Source organism: Ipomoea nil, unplaced genomic scaffold (assembly GCF_001879475.1).
Source record: "Ipomoea nil cultivar Tokyo-kokei standard unplaced genomic scaffold, Asagao_1.1 scaffold0656, whole genome shotgun sequence".
In the NCBI taxonomy this organism is placed as follows: domain Eukaryota; kingdom Viridiplantae; phylum Streptophyta; class Magnoliopsida; order Solanales; family Convolvulaceae; genus Ipomoea; species Ipomoea nil.
Genome location: NW_017617084.1, coordinates 1,417,018 through 1,432,147, shown reverse-complemented (window position 1 = coordinate 1,432,147; position 15,130 = coordinate 1,417,018). Strand labels below are relative to the sequence as shown.

Sequence of the window (15,130 nt, the reverse complement as noted above, 5' to 3'; positions counted from 1 at the left end):
ACCATCAATAAAACTCTGCAAAAATTGCTCGGCTCTACGTCCGGTGTTTATTCTAGTGGGGAATGTAATGGTAAACCCTAAAACATTCATTACCATCAACCACGTTTGTGAAACGACAAATGTGTAATTTGTTCGCCCCTGCTCTCTCATTAATGAGAACATACAATAACACCGATTGTGTATTGTATGAATAAAATATGTAACTATATTCACTCCGTTCGGTAGCTGAAGTTCGTTAGAACTGTATGATGCCCACATTTCCATCTCTCACAACGTAGTGTATACAAACAACTGAAAAATAGAATATCTTTGGTAATTAAAATATCTTTGCACTGATTTTACATTTTTTATTGTGATGGTTGCATGTATTTATACTACAATACTGAACAATACAATAATTTATGTTACGAATAGTCATTCATATTAAACGAGTAGTCATCTCATACTGATTCACAATAGTAATACAATCAGGGAATCTATTCGTCTCGAAAATGATAAAATGGACTGTCTCTACCTCGGGAATCTATTCGTCTCGGATATGACAAAATGGACTGACGCCGCATTGAAATTGTAGAAAGGTTAAACTCGGACCATTGTGGTCCGAATTTAACCAAAAAATTATTAATAAATCGGAACATCATGTTCCGATTTATTAATAATTTTAGGTTTTATAAAAGTAAAACTCGGACCGTCTGGGTCCGAGTTTTACATATAATTTGTTTTTTTTTTTCCTTTTTTTTCCAGACTTTACCCAACATGTACGTGAATAAATAAAATATTTTCGGGTTCAACCTGTAATGTCAGCGAATATGGACTGTCTCTAAAAAAGTATTTCCAACTTAAAGAAGCAATGTCAGCGAATATATTCGGTTCAAATTACAGAAGCAATGTTACGAATAGTCATTCATATTAAACGAGTAGTCATCTCATACTGATTCACAATAGTAATACAATCAGGGGATCTATTCGTCTCGGAAATGATAAAATAGACTGTCTCTACCTCGGTAATCTATTCGTCTCGGAAATGACAAAATGGACTGGCGCCGCATTGGAAATGTAAAAAGGTTAAACTCGGGCAATTGTGGTCCGAATTTAACCAAAATTTTTTTAATAAATCGGAACATCATGTTCCGATTTATAATTTTATGTTTTAGAAAAGTAAAACTCGGACCATCTGGATCCGAGTTTTACATATAATTTTTTTTTTTAGTGCCAGAAGTTTACTCGGTTGAAAACTACAGGAACTGTTATGCCGGTAATTTTTACCCCGTAGACGAAAGAATTCAGTGTACCTGTCCAGTTACTTGCCTTCCACCGATTTCTGCTAGGCAACCAAATCAACGCACACGTAGGTATCCAAATGAAATGGACTTCGGTTCAAATCGAAGTAGAAGATGTAGGTATTGTCGGAGGACAACTCATTCTTCCCCAAACTGTCCTACTTTGAATCATCAATAAAATAATGCTTTGTTTATATTTTTAATTATCCAATTTTTTCATCTAAATTCCAATTATGATATGAAGTATGGATGTTGGTTTTAGGGTTTTTGGGCCCAGGGAGGTCCAACACAACCTTGGTCGGTGGATACACCTTTCAACAAAAGCTATAAAAGAGAATGGAATAAGTGATTATGTTGAACGTGTCTCTCTATTCTCCAGGCATAGACTCGCCCCCATTACAATGGTGGAGGGGCCTTTATATAGTAGGCTCCCTTCCAGCCGAATTGAAACATATTAAAGATTGCCTTCATGGCTATTTACATTATAAGGCCGTTGGGCACCGTTACGGGGCCGGCCAACGGCCCTTTGGACTCCTAACGGTCCGCTTGGTCGAGTCCTCTTGAATGCTGCCTTTGAATGCTTCTTAACGGCTCCTGGGCCAAGTCTTCTTGAATGCTGTCTTTGAATGCTTCTTAACGGCTCCTGGGCTCGGCCCAGGCCACCGCCGGGCTTTTATTATTGGCCCATGTCTTCCTTTTTGGACTCTTTCTCTTTTGGGCCCATCTTCTTGGGCCGGGGTCCTCACCCCATCAATGGACATTATACATACTGAGCATGAACCTTCTTCTTTTTTAAGAGTCCATTTATTTCCGCAAACAATAAGTCGGATGAAAACAACAAAAAATATAATATCAATACATTCTTCCGCATTTATTAAAAACAAATAAAATAAACAAAAAATATATATCAATACATTCGGACCTCAATGGTCCGAATGTATTAAAAAAACAAAAAAAAAATTATATCAATACATTCGGACCTCAATGGTCCAAATGTATTAAAAGAACAAAAAATAAAATAAAAATAAAACGGACTGAAAAATTCCGATTCTCTATAATCAAGAATCGGACTCCACTACGTCGATTTTCCTTCTCTGGGGTCCAACTATTCATGTACGCAATTCTCGTAACCATCAAACCTATTTTGACCTTTCCTGTTTATGATTCAGAAATTTAGGTATAAATTATTTTTAAAAAAAATATCAAACATATAAGAGTTTATTACCGAAATGGTCCCTCGACTATTGCAAAATTACCAATTTGGTCCTCGATAATTTTTTTTACCCAATTAAGTCCTCGACTTTGAAAATGTTAACCATTTTGATCCTCCGTTAAAATTTCCATCCATAAACTGTTAGATTTAAGGATAAAAAGGTAATTTCACAGCTTCCTTGATGTGTTTCAATGGCCTCTCCCTATCCCTCCAGATGCAACATTAGCCAGAACTCCATAAGTCCACCAAGCTATATGGACCCATCCTTTTTATTTGATACATGGTCCACCCATCTCCATAAGCCCAGAATTCCAGTAGCATAAGCCAGAAACCCCCCCCCCCCCCATCTTTTTTTTTTTCCAGATTTTCATACCAAATGCTACCAACATAATATTATTTCCAGAGGTCCATCAAGCTACAAATCTGCCAACCCTTTTCAGAATAAATTGTCAAGACAGCAACAATCCTCCACCATTACAACCTCTATTTTTTCCTGTCTGAATCTTTCCATCCGGACCTCATCTGAAAATCTAAGCCTCTGATCCAATCGCCGGAGAGAGTAAAGATGTATCTGAATCTGCCTATTCCCAGCAACAAGCAGTTAACGGAGAAGAGACCTAGGCCGCTTCAGCTCAAAAACGCGTTGCAATTTGTGAAATCTGAGGTACCTTTGAACCAGTGTGTTTACCTTCTCGCCACCATCTTTCTCCAAACCTGGGTTCTCTTCTCCCTCATCTATTCATCTCCGGCCAAGTCCGCCTCCGGCCACCACCATCTGTTGCCCCACCGCCACGACTGCAGCTCCGGCAAGGTCTACGTCTATGAGACTCCGCGGATGTTCAACTACGAGCTCGTGTAGAACCATGGATCCACAGGAGGCCACCGCATTCTTCATCCCATTTTACATCGAGATTGCCGTGGGCAAGTTTTAAATTGAGCGAAGAATTCCCAAGGTTTACAGTAAGGGAGTGGAAAGATAGGAAGAAAAATATGTGAAATTACCTTTTTGTCCTTAAATCTATCCGCCTATGGATGAAATTTTAACGGAGGATCAAAATGGTTAACATTTGCAAAGTCGAGGACTTAATTAGGTAAAAAAAATTGTCGTTGACCAAATTGGTAATTTTGCAATAGTCGAGAGACTATTTCAGTAATAAAATCAACATATAATAAACATTAGCTCATAAATATGCATATGATTGCACAAAAATGTGCACTTGAAGGTCAAATTTTTACACTTAAAGTTATAAAGATTTGCACTCAAAGGAAAAGTTAAGTACCGAGACAAAACATATGCACTCGAAGAAGGGAAAATATGCACTCAAAGAAGGAAAATGTGCACTTGAAGAAGGAAAAATATGGCACTAGAAGAAAAAGAACATCTAAACTTACCTATTCAAAATTACAATAATGCTTAATTCTTCTTCATTTTGAATTGTTGATTTGGAATAAATCTATGGTTGAGATTTAATCCTTTTTTTATGCCTAGTATATAGGCCACTTTCAAGTGAGTCCACCCCTCCCATGAGTCCATGTGGTCAAGTTATGTCCATTGATCTTTGCATTTGAATGGCTTAGATTTTTTTTTTTTTTTTTTTTTTTACTGAAGTGCACAGTTGCACACTTGCGTAATTGCACAGTTGTTGTTAATTGATTTTATAGACCATTGATCTCTAATAAGTCCACCTTGCAAGGTAGACTCAGGTCAAAATACACAATTTATATACTGAACGTTTACGATTCAAATTATGAACATTCAATATGTAAATTATGAACATTTAGTATATAAAATTGTGAACATTTAGTATGTAAATTTTGAACATTCAGTATGTAAATTGTGAACATTTAATATATAAAAATTGTGAACATTCAATACGTAAATTATGAACATTCAGTATATAAATTGTTTATTTTTTTACCGAGCTCACAGAATAATTTACCATTGATCTATAACATTTAATGGACTAAATCTATCCAGGCGAACTCATGTGAAAAGGTGACTTTTAATAGACTAAATCTATCCCGACGAACTCATGTGAAAAGGTGGCTTCATTTGATCATGCAGCCGCTTAAAAGTGTCGCTCTTTTAGGGATAAATCCAGCCACAAGAATGAGGGCAGTGTCTAACAATCAAGTTGGAAAAAGAATAAAAAATAATAATCTACAATAATCAGCCAAACTCCATAATTAATTTATTATTGAGTAAATACCCAAAATGGTCCCTCGACTATAGCTAAATTCACAAATTGGTCCTCAACTTTCAATTTCACTCAATTAAGTCCTTAACTTTGTAATTTTAACACAATTTAGTCCTCTGTCTATTTGGCCGTTTGTTGACTGTGATTTTTGAGGATATATATGTAATTTCATGGTCCATCGTCGGTTTTTTAAGGTTCCGGTTGCATTTCCAGACCGCACTGTTACATTTGAACCCACTATCGAAAGCAATCTACCAAACCCGGTCACCTTCTTCATCCTCCCTTTGGATTCAATGTAGTTGAATTCGTACCAGAGCGAAGAAGACGACGTGTTTCTGAACCGGTGCAACGTCATCCTGGAGGCCTCCACGTGCTCCGACGATAGCTGAAGGTTCTTCTGGAGATCGTCGATCACGGTCAACAAACGGTCAATTAGATGGAGGACCAAATCGTGTCAAAATTGCAAACTTAAGGACTTAATTGGGTGAAATTGAAAATTGAGGACCAATTTGTGAATTTAGCTATAGTCGAGGGACCATTTTGGGTATTTACTCTTTATTATTTACGCAAGAAAAATCATACTTATAGCATTCTCATCTTTATATTAAGTCTACAATGATAAGTGCTAAGTTAGATCATCAGCTCTTATTTCACTAATAATCAAACTCCATATTTCAATCCTGTCTAAGAACGCTTAAAACTACCTGCAGGTTTTCTATAGTATCTAATCAACAAATATACATATCCCTATTTGGAAAATTACATGTAAAAAGTATTCCCAATGAATTAGACAGGAAAAAAAATGGAAACTATGCTGGGGAGAGAGCACTGCATAGTGACTTGTATGCTGCAGCGCAACACTTGAATTTCTCTTCTGCTGCTGCCTGCACAAACGCTAAAGTAACTTACGACTGAAGAAAGTGACAAGTCCATGAGAAAAAACTCTCGATTGAACCCGAGACCTATCATCTCAAGTTTCAGGCCTAGGCTTATGCCACGAGTTAATACCTCCAATGGTCCTCCGAGTATTAGGGATTTACCATCTGTGGTCCTCCGAGTTTCAAATAACCTCCAATGGTCCTCCATGTTTCAACAAATAACCACCCGTGGTCCTTTAGGACGTCTCGTGGTCATTTTAAACTCGGGTTATTTTAAAAATTAGGACTACAGGTGGTTATTTTTTAAAACATGGAGGACCATTGGATGTATTTGAGCTATCAGCCATCCATGGATGGCAAGTAGACAGTTCAACAAGGTCTGATTAGCCTAAGTGGGAAAGTGAATCCCTTCATAATCTAGAAAAACGAACATATTGAAACAAAAAGGTTGTGGGGATGGGGGATAATATGAATACAAGCTGACCTGTGAAGGTCCTTGATGCTTATCAGGATGCCACTTCAAAGCTGAGAGACGAAAACTACAAAGACAACGCCAAAAATTTAGAGCGACTTATGAAACTTGTGAAAGTAGAGAAAAGTGACAATGTTTTGAAGGACTTATCACTTACGCATTCTTGACATCCTCAATCTTCAAAGGACCCCTGATAGGCAGACCAAGGATTGATCTTTCAGAGTATGATCCTACAATACAAGACTCACTATTGTACTTGGTATCAGATCCATTTTCCCAATTATACTGTCTGCCACTCCATTCTGTTTCTTCTCCATGGTGAAATTGCGTTTTTGAACCATCAAAAGAGTATTCCTTCCTAGGCTTATGCGACCAGGTGTACCATTTGCCAGCAAAGGTTGCTTGGAATATTTTCTCCGGATGTTCATTCCAATCTTCTTCATCTAACCACTCATTCTTTAGTTTACCTAAACATGTACCGAACAGACTCAATTAATGATGAGAGATATAGCCATATCTCATGAATTGAATCTAATTTAACATATGAAACACACTCAAATCCATAAGATATTGTACTCTTTTTCCCCGCCCACAACCCCCTGGGGGGTACAACCGGGGATATACTTAGGTTGCATTTAGTTTCTGGAAAACAAAAAGCAGAAAAATATGTATTTTTAGCACTTTTTCCATTTTTCCAATCTAACAAAGGATTTGGAAAACAGTTTTCAAAAGACGACACATGTTTGCTTTTGCATTTCCAGAATTTTTTGAAAACTGACTCTAGCTCCTAAGATTCTTCAAATATCAGAAGAATATCTACTCCATTCAATTGAAATTAGTAATTCTTAGCTGAGTTCCTATAAAGTAACAAAGGAAAAACAAAGAAAAGGAGCCTAGAAAAGAGCTAATTGGGTTGCCAAGTCCACTTCGTTTTTGTTGTGTTTGTGTAAAAGCATAAAATTTTCTGAAATAAAAACTTACGTTGCCTTCTCCTTATGCGAGTTCTACTACGAGCAGAAGTCTTGAGTTTACATTTCTTGTCCAAATGTTCATCTGGCTCTTCATCCCATCCCAAATTTTCTCTTGGAGATTTTTCCTTGGAAGATTGTAAAAGATAAAAATAGCATTTTCCTTTAGATATTAAGTTTTTAAAATTAAAATAAAAAGAAGGATGGACTACATGTATGAAGCATGGTCAAAACTGAATTTGATGCAAATATAGCATATCTTGGCTGTGACACAAAATGATTTAAACTTGATAAAAACATTTAATATATAAATAAAGGGAAAATGGAACTTTTGGTCCCTCATTTATGACCACGGTGTAGATTTAGTTCTCCATTTATTCGCAGTGCAGATTTAGTCCACTTTGATGACGACTTAGGGAGGGGCCAAATTTGTCACTTTGATCACAACTAGGGGACTAAATCTACAACATAGTCACAATTGAGGGACCATAAGTGCTATTTCCCCAAAATAAAGTGTTATAAACACTCCTGGTCTCATGCGACAAAACTTGGAGGTAAAGAAACACAGATGTGTATAACACTTTAGTTTGCTAAGTATCTATTAACAGAAGGCAATTATAAGGACACAAAATCCTTTCTGACTTTACTTTGAAATGAAACTATAAATTTAAGGCAAAGATAGAGGGCAAGAAATTGCCAAGAGTAAGAGGCTAGAAGGGAAGGACAGGAAATGAAAACAGATTAAATTTGAAAAATCTTCCATCTTAGATCTAGTGTGCACTAAAACTGAATTTCCTGCAACTACAACCACAGGAATGAAGCAAACTCTTAAGAGTCCCACATTGAAAAATATAAGAGAGAATATATGGGTTTATAAGGTCATGAGAACCCAACAGGGTAGCTCAAGTGGCAAATGAGCTCTCTTTGTGGGGAGAATTCCGGGATAACCCGGATTCAATTCCCACAAGTCACGATCCCCTTTGGGCCAGCTTCCTTGGAGTGAACCGGGTGGACCTGGACCGTTAAACGGACAGAGAAAGACCCGGACCACAATGTGTGGTTGACACCAAAAAAAAATAAGGTCATGAGTTAGACTAACTAATTGATTGGATTCAGTCTTTTAATGTGGTTTGACCCATGTGCATTATAGCCTAATTAAGGGGCATAATTGGAAAATACATAGTATTTACTTTAATTCCTTAAAAAGCGTGCAAAAAGCAAATGAGACAACCAATTCGGGACGGAGGGAGTAGAAAATAGGGGCCAAAAACTGGGGAGAGAGAGAGAGAGAGTTTAAAAAATAAAAAGATTACCTAAAATTATGATTTGAAAAAATAGTATCGTTGGAGATTAATCATTAATCAAACAAGACAACCATTTACCTCAAAAGAGTTATTGAAGGAGCCCCCATAAAACAGCAGATTTTTCAAAGCTTTCTTTGAGTCGGCACGTTTCTGACGTGTCACATATCTGATATAATTCTGAACAAAAAATGAGTTCAGCACCACTCTGTAAGTTAAATATGCTCAACAGCAAGAACAAAGAGGCAACTAATCATGAATAATCAAGAATTTTTTTTCTCTGCAGATTTGTAAACATTGGTAGCCCGGAAGAGGAGAAAAGGTGTACTTTGGTTTAGGAGTCCCTTTAGCTCTGGGGAAAAGGACACCATATAGTTATACATAAGTTGAAACTTGAAAATCACCACTCATGTAATTCATGCACAAAAGCTTAGAGCTACAAACTTATATAGATATTTTTTCTGTGTTTTAATTAACATTGACAAGTGGAACAATCTAATCTAAAGTCGAGGCAGAAAATGAACAATAAGGTACATTCCAAAGTCCAAACCCTACCTTCAAAGCAGCTGAGCCAAACAATTACCTACAAATTAGATTAATGAAACTAATACACCATCTATGATCATTTAAGTTTTACATGTGTAATATAAATTAAAAGGGATCTGTGGTTAAATAAGAACATTAAATAATATATCATTTACCTTTGATGCTTGTTGGGGTCTAAAATCCTGCAAAGAAATCATTTGCCAGACTTTCAGTATGGAAACATATGCCTTGCCAGACATAAATTAAAAATTACAAAAATGTTTGTAGTTGGTGAGGAACAATCGACAATCTGCTAAAACTTCCCATTGAGACTCAATATAATGGCTACCAGTACGGCCAAAAAGGGATTCCTTACAATTAATAATTTTTAGAAACAAAGATATTGCATAATTCATAATTGGAGCTTTTACAATCATATGCAATATATTCTACTTCAACTAACAAAAAGCTTAACTAGCTTTGTAATGCTACTCAAATGAGGATAGCACCATCTGACACAGTTTACTTAATTAACTTGTAATGGGTTGACCAATTCTGAGCTGCCAAATTTTGGAGCAAATAGCATTTTCCCTTAAATTATGAGTGCCATCCATAAATTTAGCAGTAAACAGATGCATTTTTTAGCTATAGACTTTTACTGGTTTATGCAAAATATACAAAGTCAAAGATTCAGCCTTTTAGCGTTATCAAATTTCCCACCACGGAAAAACGTATAAAATTCCAAAGAATTGGCCAAAAAATAAACGAGAAAACCAAAACCTAGAACCATTAATTCAAATAAATAAAATAAAATAAAATTTTCAATTTCTTCCATGTAGGGAAAAGAAAAGAGCAAATAACTTACCGATTTCCACTTGTTCTTCCATTTCTCCAGAGAAAGGGGAGTAGAATGGAAGAAAGCGAAATGGTTAGCCGGTGGTTCGGTGACTGCTGCTATTTTCGTGGATTGGAAAATTAATTTTTTCAAACTCGAAACTTTTTGCCATCTGGGTATTGCCTGCATTGTTATCTTGCAATAGTAGAGACTAAAACTGAAATGAATTATCTTTCCAAAACAAAAAAACTGTAATGAATTTTATTCAATAATAATTCATCAGGAAAAAAAAAGGGGGCAGGAAAAGATTTTAAAATTTAAAAATTGAAGAATATGCTACAGAGTAATTGCTACGCCAGTTTTTTGGCGAGAAGAAAACTGGTAACAGCGCCTCGCAAAAATCGGAGAGCAAGAACCCAATTCTTAACGTGTGACCTCAGCTTCTTGTACGTTTTGATCCCTCGGTCGTTTAGGGCAAATTATACCGTGGATCTGATTGTGGACCCTGGCGTAAAACGGTGTCTTTTCTTTTAATGAAAAGAACCGGTACTCATTTCGCGCCGTTTCGAACACTATTTTAGTCGTTTAGGACAAATTATATTGTGGACCAGGACTATGTGGTCTAATGGTATCCGGGTTGAACTTTCATTTGGAAGATTTGGAAGATTATGAGTTCAAGCCTCAGTGGAGGCGTAAGTATATGGCTCTATAATGTAATAAAGCCAGTTTCATTTGACATTACATTATACATACAATAATCTTATTACAGTGAGACATGTTATTGAATTTCATTTTATACACATTGTAGTCTTATTACAACACCATTAAATTATAATTCTAATTCAATTACGGTTTCATTGGACAATATACATTCAAATATGTGAAACTATTATTAAGTTTCATTTTATATACACTGTAGTTTCATTACAACACAATTACAGTATCATTTCGATATAACTACAGTTTCATTGGACAATATACATTCAAATATGTGAAACTGTTATTCAGTTTCATTTTATATACACTGTAGTTTCATTATAACACAACTACAATATCATTTCGGTATAACTACAGTTGTATTAGACAATATACACTCAAATATGTGAAACTATTATTCGGTTTCATTTTATGTACAATGTAGTTTCATTACAACAGAACTACAACATCATTTCTATTCAACTACAATTCTATTTGACAATATCTAGGAGCACTCGGCTGGTGCAATACAAAGACAAGACTGTGGAGTTGGTGAAAGAGTTTTCCGCATACGAGATAGAACATATCTCGTGGGCCGAGAACACGGAAGCCGGCATCTTGTCGAAGATCGCCTTGGAAGGAGTGCCAGATCATCTTCTAAGGATCTGTCAAAGGGAGGAACTATGCCGACCCAGCATCGAAGAGCCCGGCAAAGAAATTCAGCAGGTAACAATCCCGGACTAGAACCGCGTCAAGAATCCGAAAATGTTCTGGATCGAAGACATCCGGCGTTACAAAGAAGAGGGAAAGTTGCCTAACGACCCCATGGTCGCAGCCCGAGTCCGGAGAAAAGCCCCTTCCTTTGAGATCGTAGATGGGCAGCTGTACAAAAGGTCATTTGGAGGCCCCATCCTCAAGTGCCTGCTCGACCGGTGGCGGAGAGAATAATGGACGAGGCCCATCGTGGGATATGCGCGGACCATGAGGGTGCTCACACCCTTGCACGTAAGTTAGTTGTCCATGGTTATTATTGGCCTACCATGATGAGATACTACGTCGACTGGATAACAAAGTGCACTGTGTGTCAGGCGTTCGCACCGAAAGACACTCGACCAGCCACCTTCTACACTCCAGTCGCCACTGCCATTCCGTTCGCTAAGTGGGAAATCGACCTACTAGGCCCTCTGTCGGTCGCCCTAGGGCGTTTTAAGTTCTGCGTGGTGAACATCGGTTACATCACCAAGTGGGTGGAGGCTGAGCCTCTCGTGACCATCACTGAGTATCAGTGTCGGCGCTTCTTATGGAAGAAAGTGATCTGTCATTTTGGATTGCCCGAGCACTGAGTCAGTGACAATGGTCGACAGTTTGATTGTCAACCCTTCGCGGATTTCTGTCGACGATACAGCATTCGGCATACCAAGGTGTCGGTTGCTTATCCTCAAGCCAACGGACAGGTCGAGAACGTGAATCGCACCATTGTGGACGGTATTCGCAAATTTAGAAGACGTGGGAGGTAACTGGGCCGATGAGTTGGACCGCGTCTTGTGAGCATATCGCACCACCCAGAGGCGAGCTACTGTCGAAAGCCCGTTCACGTTAGCATACGGCTTTGAAGCGAAGGTGCCCATAGAGGTCGTCGAGCCCACTCATAGGGTTCGCCATTACACCAATGAAGGAAACGAGGAAAGCCTTAGGATCGAGAAGAATTTCCTGGAAGAGCGAAGGGAAGCATCGCACGCTCGCATGGTGGAATACCAGCAGGCTGTCAAGAGGTATCGGGACAAGCGAATCCGACCCCGAGCTTTCTAAGTGGGGGACTTTGTTTTGCGTGATCGATAGGCTAGCCGACCAACTGAAGGGGGAAAGTTCGCAGTCAAGTGGGAAGGACCCTTGTAACACCCCGTGTTACGATGCCTAAAACCAATTAATCATTTAACCAATTACCCAAAAGAAAGAATTAAATTACAGGAATTAATTAGGAAAAGGCCCACCATAGTCCATGGGCCCTCATCTCTAAACCCAACCCCTAGTCCTAGAAGGAATAGACCCCAAGTAAGACTCTTGGATATATAAATAGGGAACTTAGAGGGCACCTAGAACCCCCACCACAATAATCTCTCACCATACCAAGAATTCCATGAATTCCCCTAGGAGAAATCAAGAAAGAAGAAAGCTTAAGGAAAGACCCTTCATAGCCAAGGAATTAATTAAGGCTAAGAGGTAACCCATGTCTCAACAAAACCTATTTTCATAGCTATGAATCCCCTCTTAGGATTTCCCCCATATTCATGTGTGATTGATGATTCGTTATATTGATCTTGATAATTGGCATGTGATTCCATGGGTGATCTTGATGATCTTGAGAGGTTCTTGATGATTATATGGTGTTCTTGATGATTATATGATGTTCTTGATAATTGTATGATGTTCTTGATGATTACGTGATATTCCTACCGAATCTTGATATTAAAGGATGAATTGTGTTCTTGTTAAATTAAAAGTGATTAGAACCCTAGGTTGTATCGTGAAATTCGTGTGGTATTATTCTTGGTATATTGGGTGGGAATTCACATGTTTGGGTGTTAATTATGTTTAGAAAAGCATGATAGGATTGGTGCCGTATGTTTCTTGATTTTGATCTGTTAATCGTCTACGTGTGTTATCAATTGCGTTTGAAAGTGTCTAAGCATGGTTTCGGGTTCCACAAAGGTTCCCGGGGCGTTTTTGGTGAAAAAGAGTCAGTGGGGGGTAGGGGACCCGCCACCTACCCGCGGCCTATTTGGGCAACGCCGGCAGCGGGCAGCCGGCGGGCGGGCAGCTGCCCGCTGGGCACCCGCTGCCCGGAATCACACCACCGGCGGGCAGCCGGCGGGTGAACCCTTACCCACCGGCTACCCGCTGGAAAATACCCTACCTCGGGTTTCCGGCTTCCCCGTTTGATGTTCCCTCGACCCCCGTGGCGTCCCAACGGACTCCGTCCATCGTGCCTATGTCTAGTTTGATGTTCGGGTACCATTCGTAGGTTGAATGAGTCTTATATATATTGCATGCTAGTGAATCGTATCCCGTTGGCCTAGGTAGGAGAAGTATGAACCCCTTAGGATTATTCTTAGTATGTGGATGACCACGCATAGGTTTCATTATACGATTTCCTCCCCCTTCCCAATGTGCTAATGTGAGCTGCATATACTTGCTATGTGTTATGTGTGCATGCTACCCCAATTTGGTTGCGATCAAATTGGTTATACGGGCAGTTGGATGGGTTGAGAACCATACTGACTGTTAACCAGGCCGATTGCGATTGGTCAGGTATATAAATATTATATAGGGCTGCGGTCCACCGTTTGGCTGCGATCAAACGTTCTACATGAGCTGCGGTTCATCTTCCTGGCTGCGGTCAGATGACATACTCTTGGGCTGCGGTCCACTGTTTGGTTGCGATCAAACTATGATGAGCTGCGGTTCATCGGTCGGTTGCGATCGACCCCTCCGTGTTGTGATACGGGGCAGGGTGCTGCGGGGCCGTGTCAGAGCTATATGCGCTGACCCTCATGTATGGGCATGCGATTGGTCCTGTGGCGCCAACAAAGTGTGCTACGTGATGTGATCAGGAGGATTGATGTTATGACTGTTATGAAAACGTGACCATAGGATACATGCTAGTAAACTGTATATGCTTGCTTATGATTATCGGCTGCGCTTATCTATCATATGCTTGTGATTTGTTTACGTTTGGTTATGTCTGTTAGTTGTGGTACCCCTATCTGTCGAGTCTATTCCCTGGTTTGAAAGCTAGAGTCTCTTAGGTTATATCTTCATGCTTCGAAATGGTTTTTCGTATATCTATGTATATATCTATATGTATTGTATTTCAACGCGTTGGAGTGGGTTACCAGCATCTCTCGCTGAACAGATATATTTGGCTTTCAGGCACAGAAGAGTAGACACTGGAGCGCGCTAGAACCCTGGAGTAGATAGTTTTCCTTTCGGCCTGCGTGCCATGTTATGCATCCTCTTTATTAAGGATATTAGTTAGTTAGCCTGTGCACCTGAGTTCTCCAGCTCAGGTGTGGCATAGCACCCTGTACTCTTTGTATCGTATTTTGGGATTTAATGAGATTCTACCTTTATTATACAAGTTTTAAAAGTCTTGAAAATCTGGGGTGTTACAACCCTACCAGATAGCTGTCATAATTCAAGCAAGCACCCACAAGTTGGAAACTTCAGAAGGGGAGCCTATCGATCGGATCTGGAATGTGATCCATTTAAAAAGTACTACCAGTAAAAGGTTAGCCCCGTGTATTCGTTAAAATGCAGCTTTGAATAAATATATATTACCCTCCCGTATCCGGATTCGTTTCTAAGATAGAAAAAGCCTAAAGGGTTGCCTCGACTGAGTGACTCGGCAAGAAAAGAGAGAAACAACGTGGCACTGACCCTTAAACGTTTCTGAGATAGAAAAAGCCTAAAGGGTCGCCTCGACTAAGGGACTCGGTGAGAAAAGAGAGAAACAACGGGGCACTGACCCTTAAACGTTTCTGAGATAGAAAAAGCCTAAAGGGTTGCCTCGACTAAGGGACTCGGCGAGAAAAGAGAGAAACAACGGGGCATTGACCCTTAAACGTTTCTGAGATAGAAAAAGCCTAAAGGGTCGCCTCGACTGAGGGACTCGGCGAGAAAAGAGAGAAACAAAGGGGCACTGACCCTTAAACGTTTCTGAGATAGAAAAATCCTAAAGGGTCGCCTCGACTGAGGAACTTGGCG

General features: G+C 39.2%; 1 protein-coding gene across 2 annotated transcripts; it reads right to left on the bottom strand.

The window, feature by feature from the left end:
- Positions 1-5,257: 5,257 nt before the first annotated feature.
- On the bottom strand, positions 5,258-10,142 carry LOC109174690. Of its 2 annotated transcripts, XM_019323951.1 has the most exons (7): positions 9,701-10,142; positions 9,012-9,038; positions 8,392-8,490; positions 7,023-7,137; positions 6,199-6,508; positions 6,054-6,108; positions 5,258-5,575 (listed from the first exon to the last, which is right to left on the bottom strand). In XM_019323951.1, exons 1-7 carry the CDS (start codon positions 9,857-9,859, stop codon positions 5,501-5,503), a joined length of 840 nt encoding a protein of 279 aa, XP_019179496.1. In that variant the 5' UTR covers positions 9,860-10,142; the 3' UTR covers positions 5,258-5,500. The 2 variants fall into 2 exon arrangements, with proteins under 2 accessions (XP_019179496.1, XP_019179497.1); XM_019323952.1 differs by lacking the exon at positions 9,012-9,038.
- Positions 10,143-15,130: the final 4,988 nt, after the last annotated feature.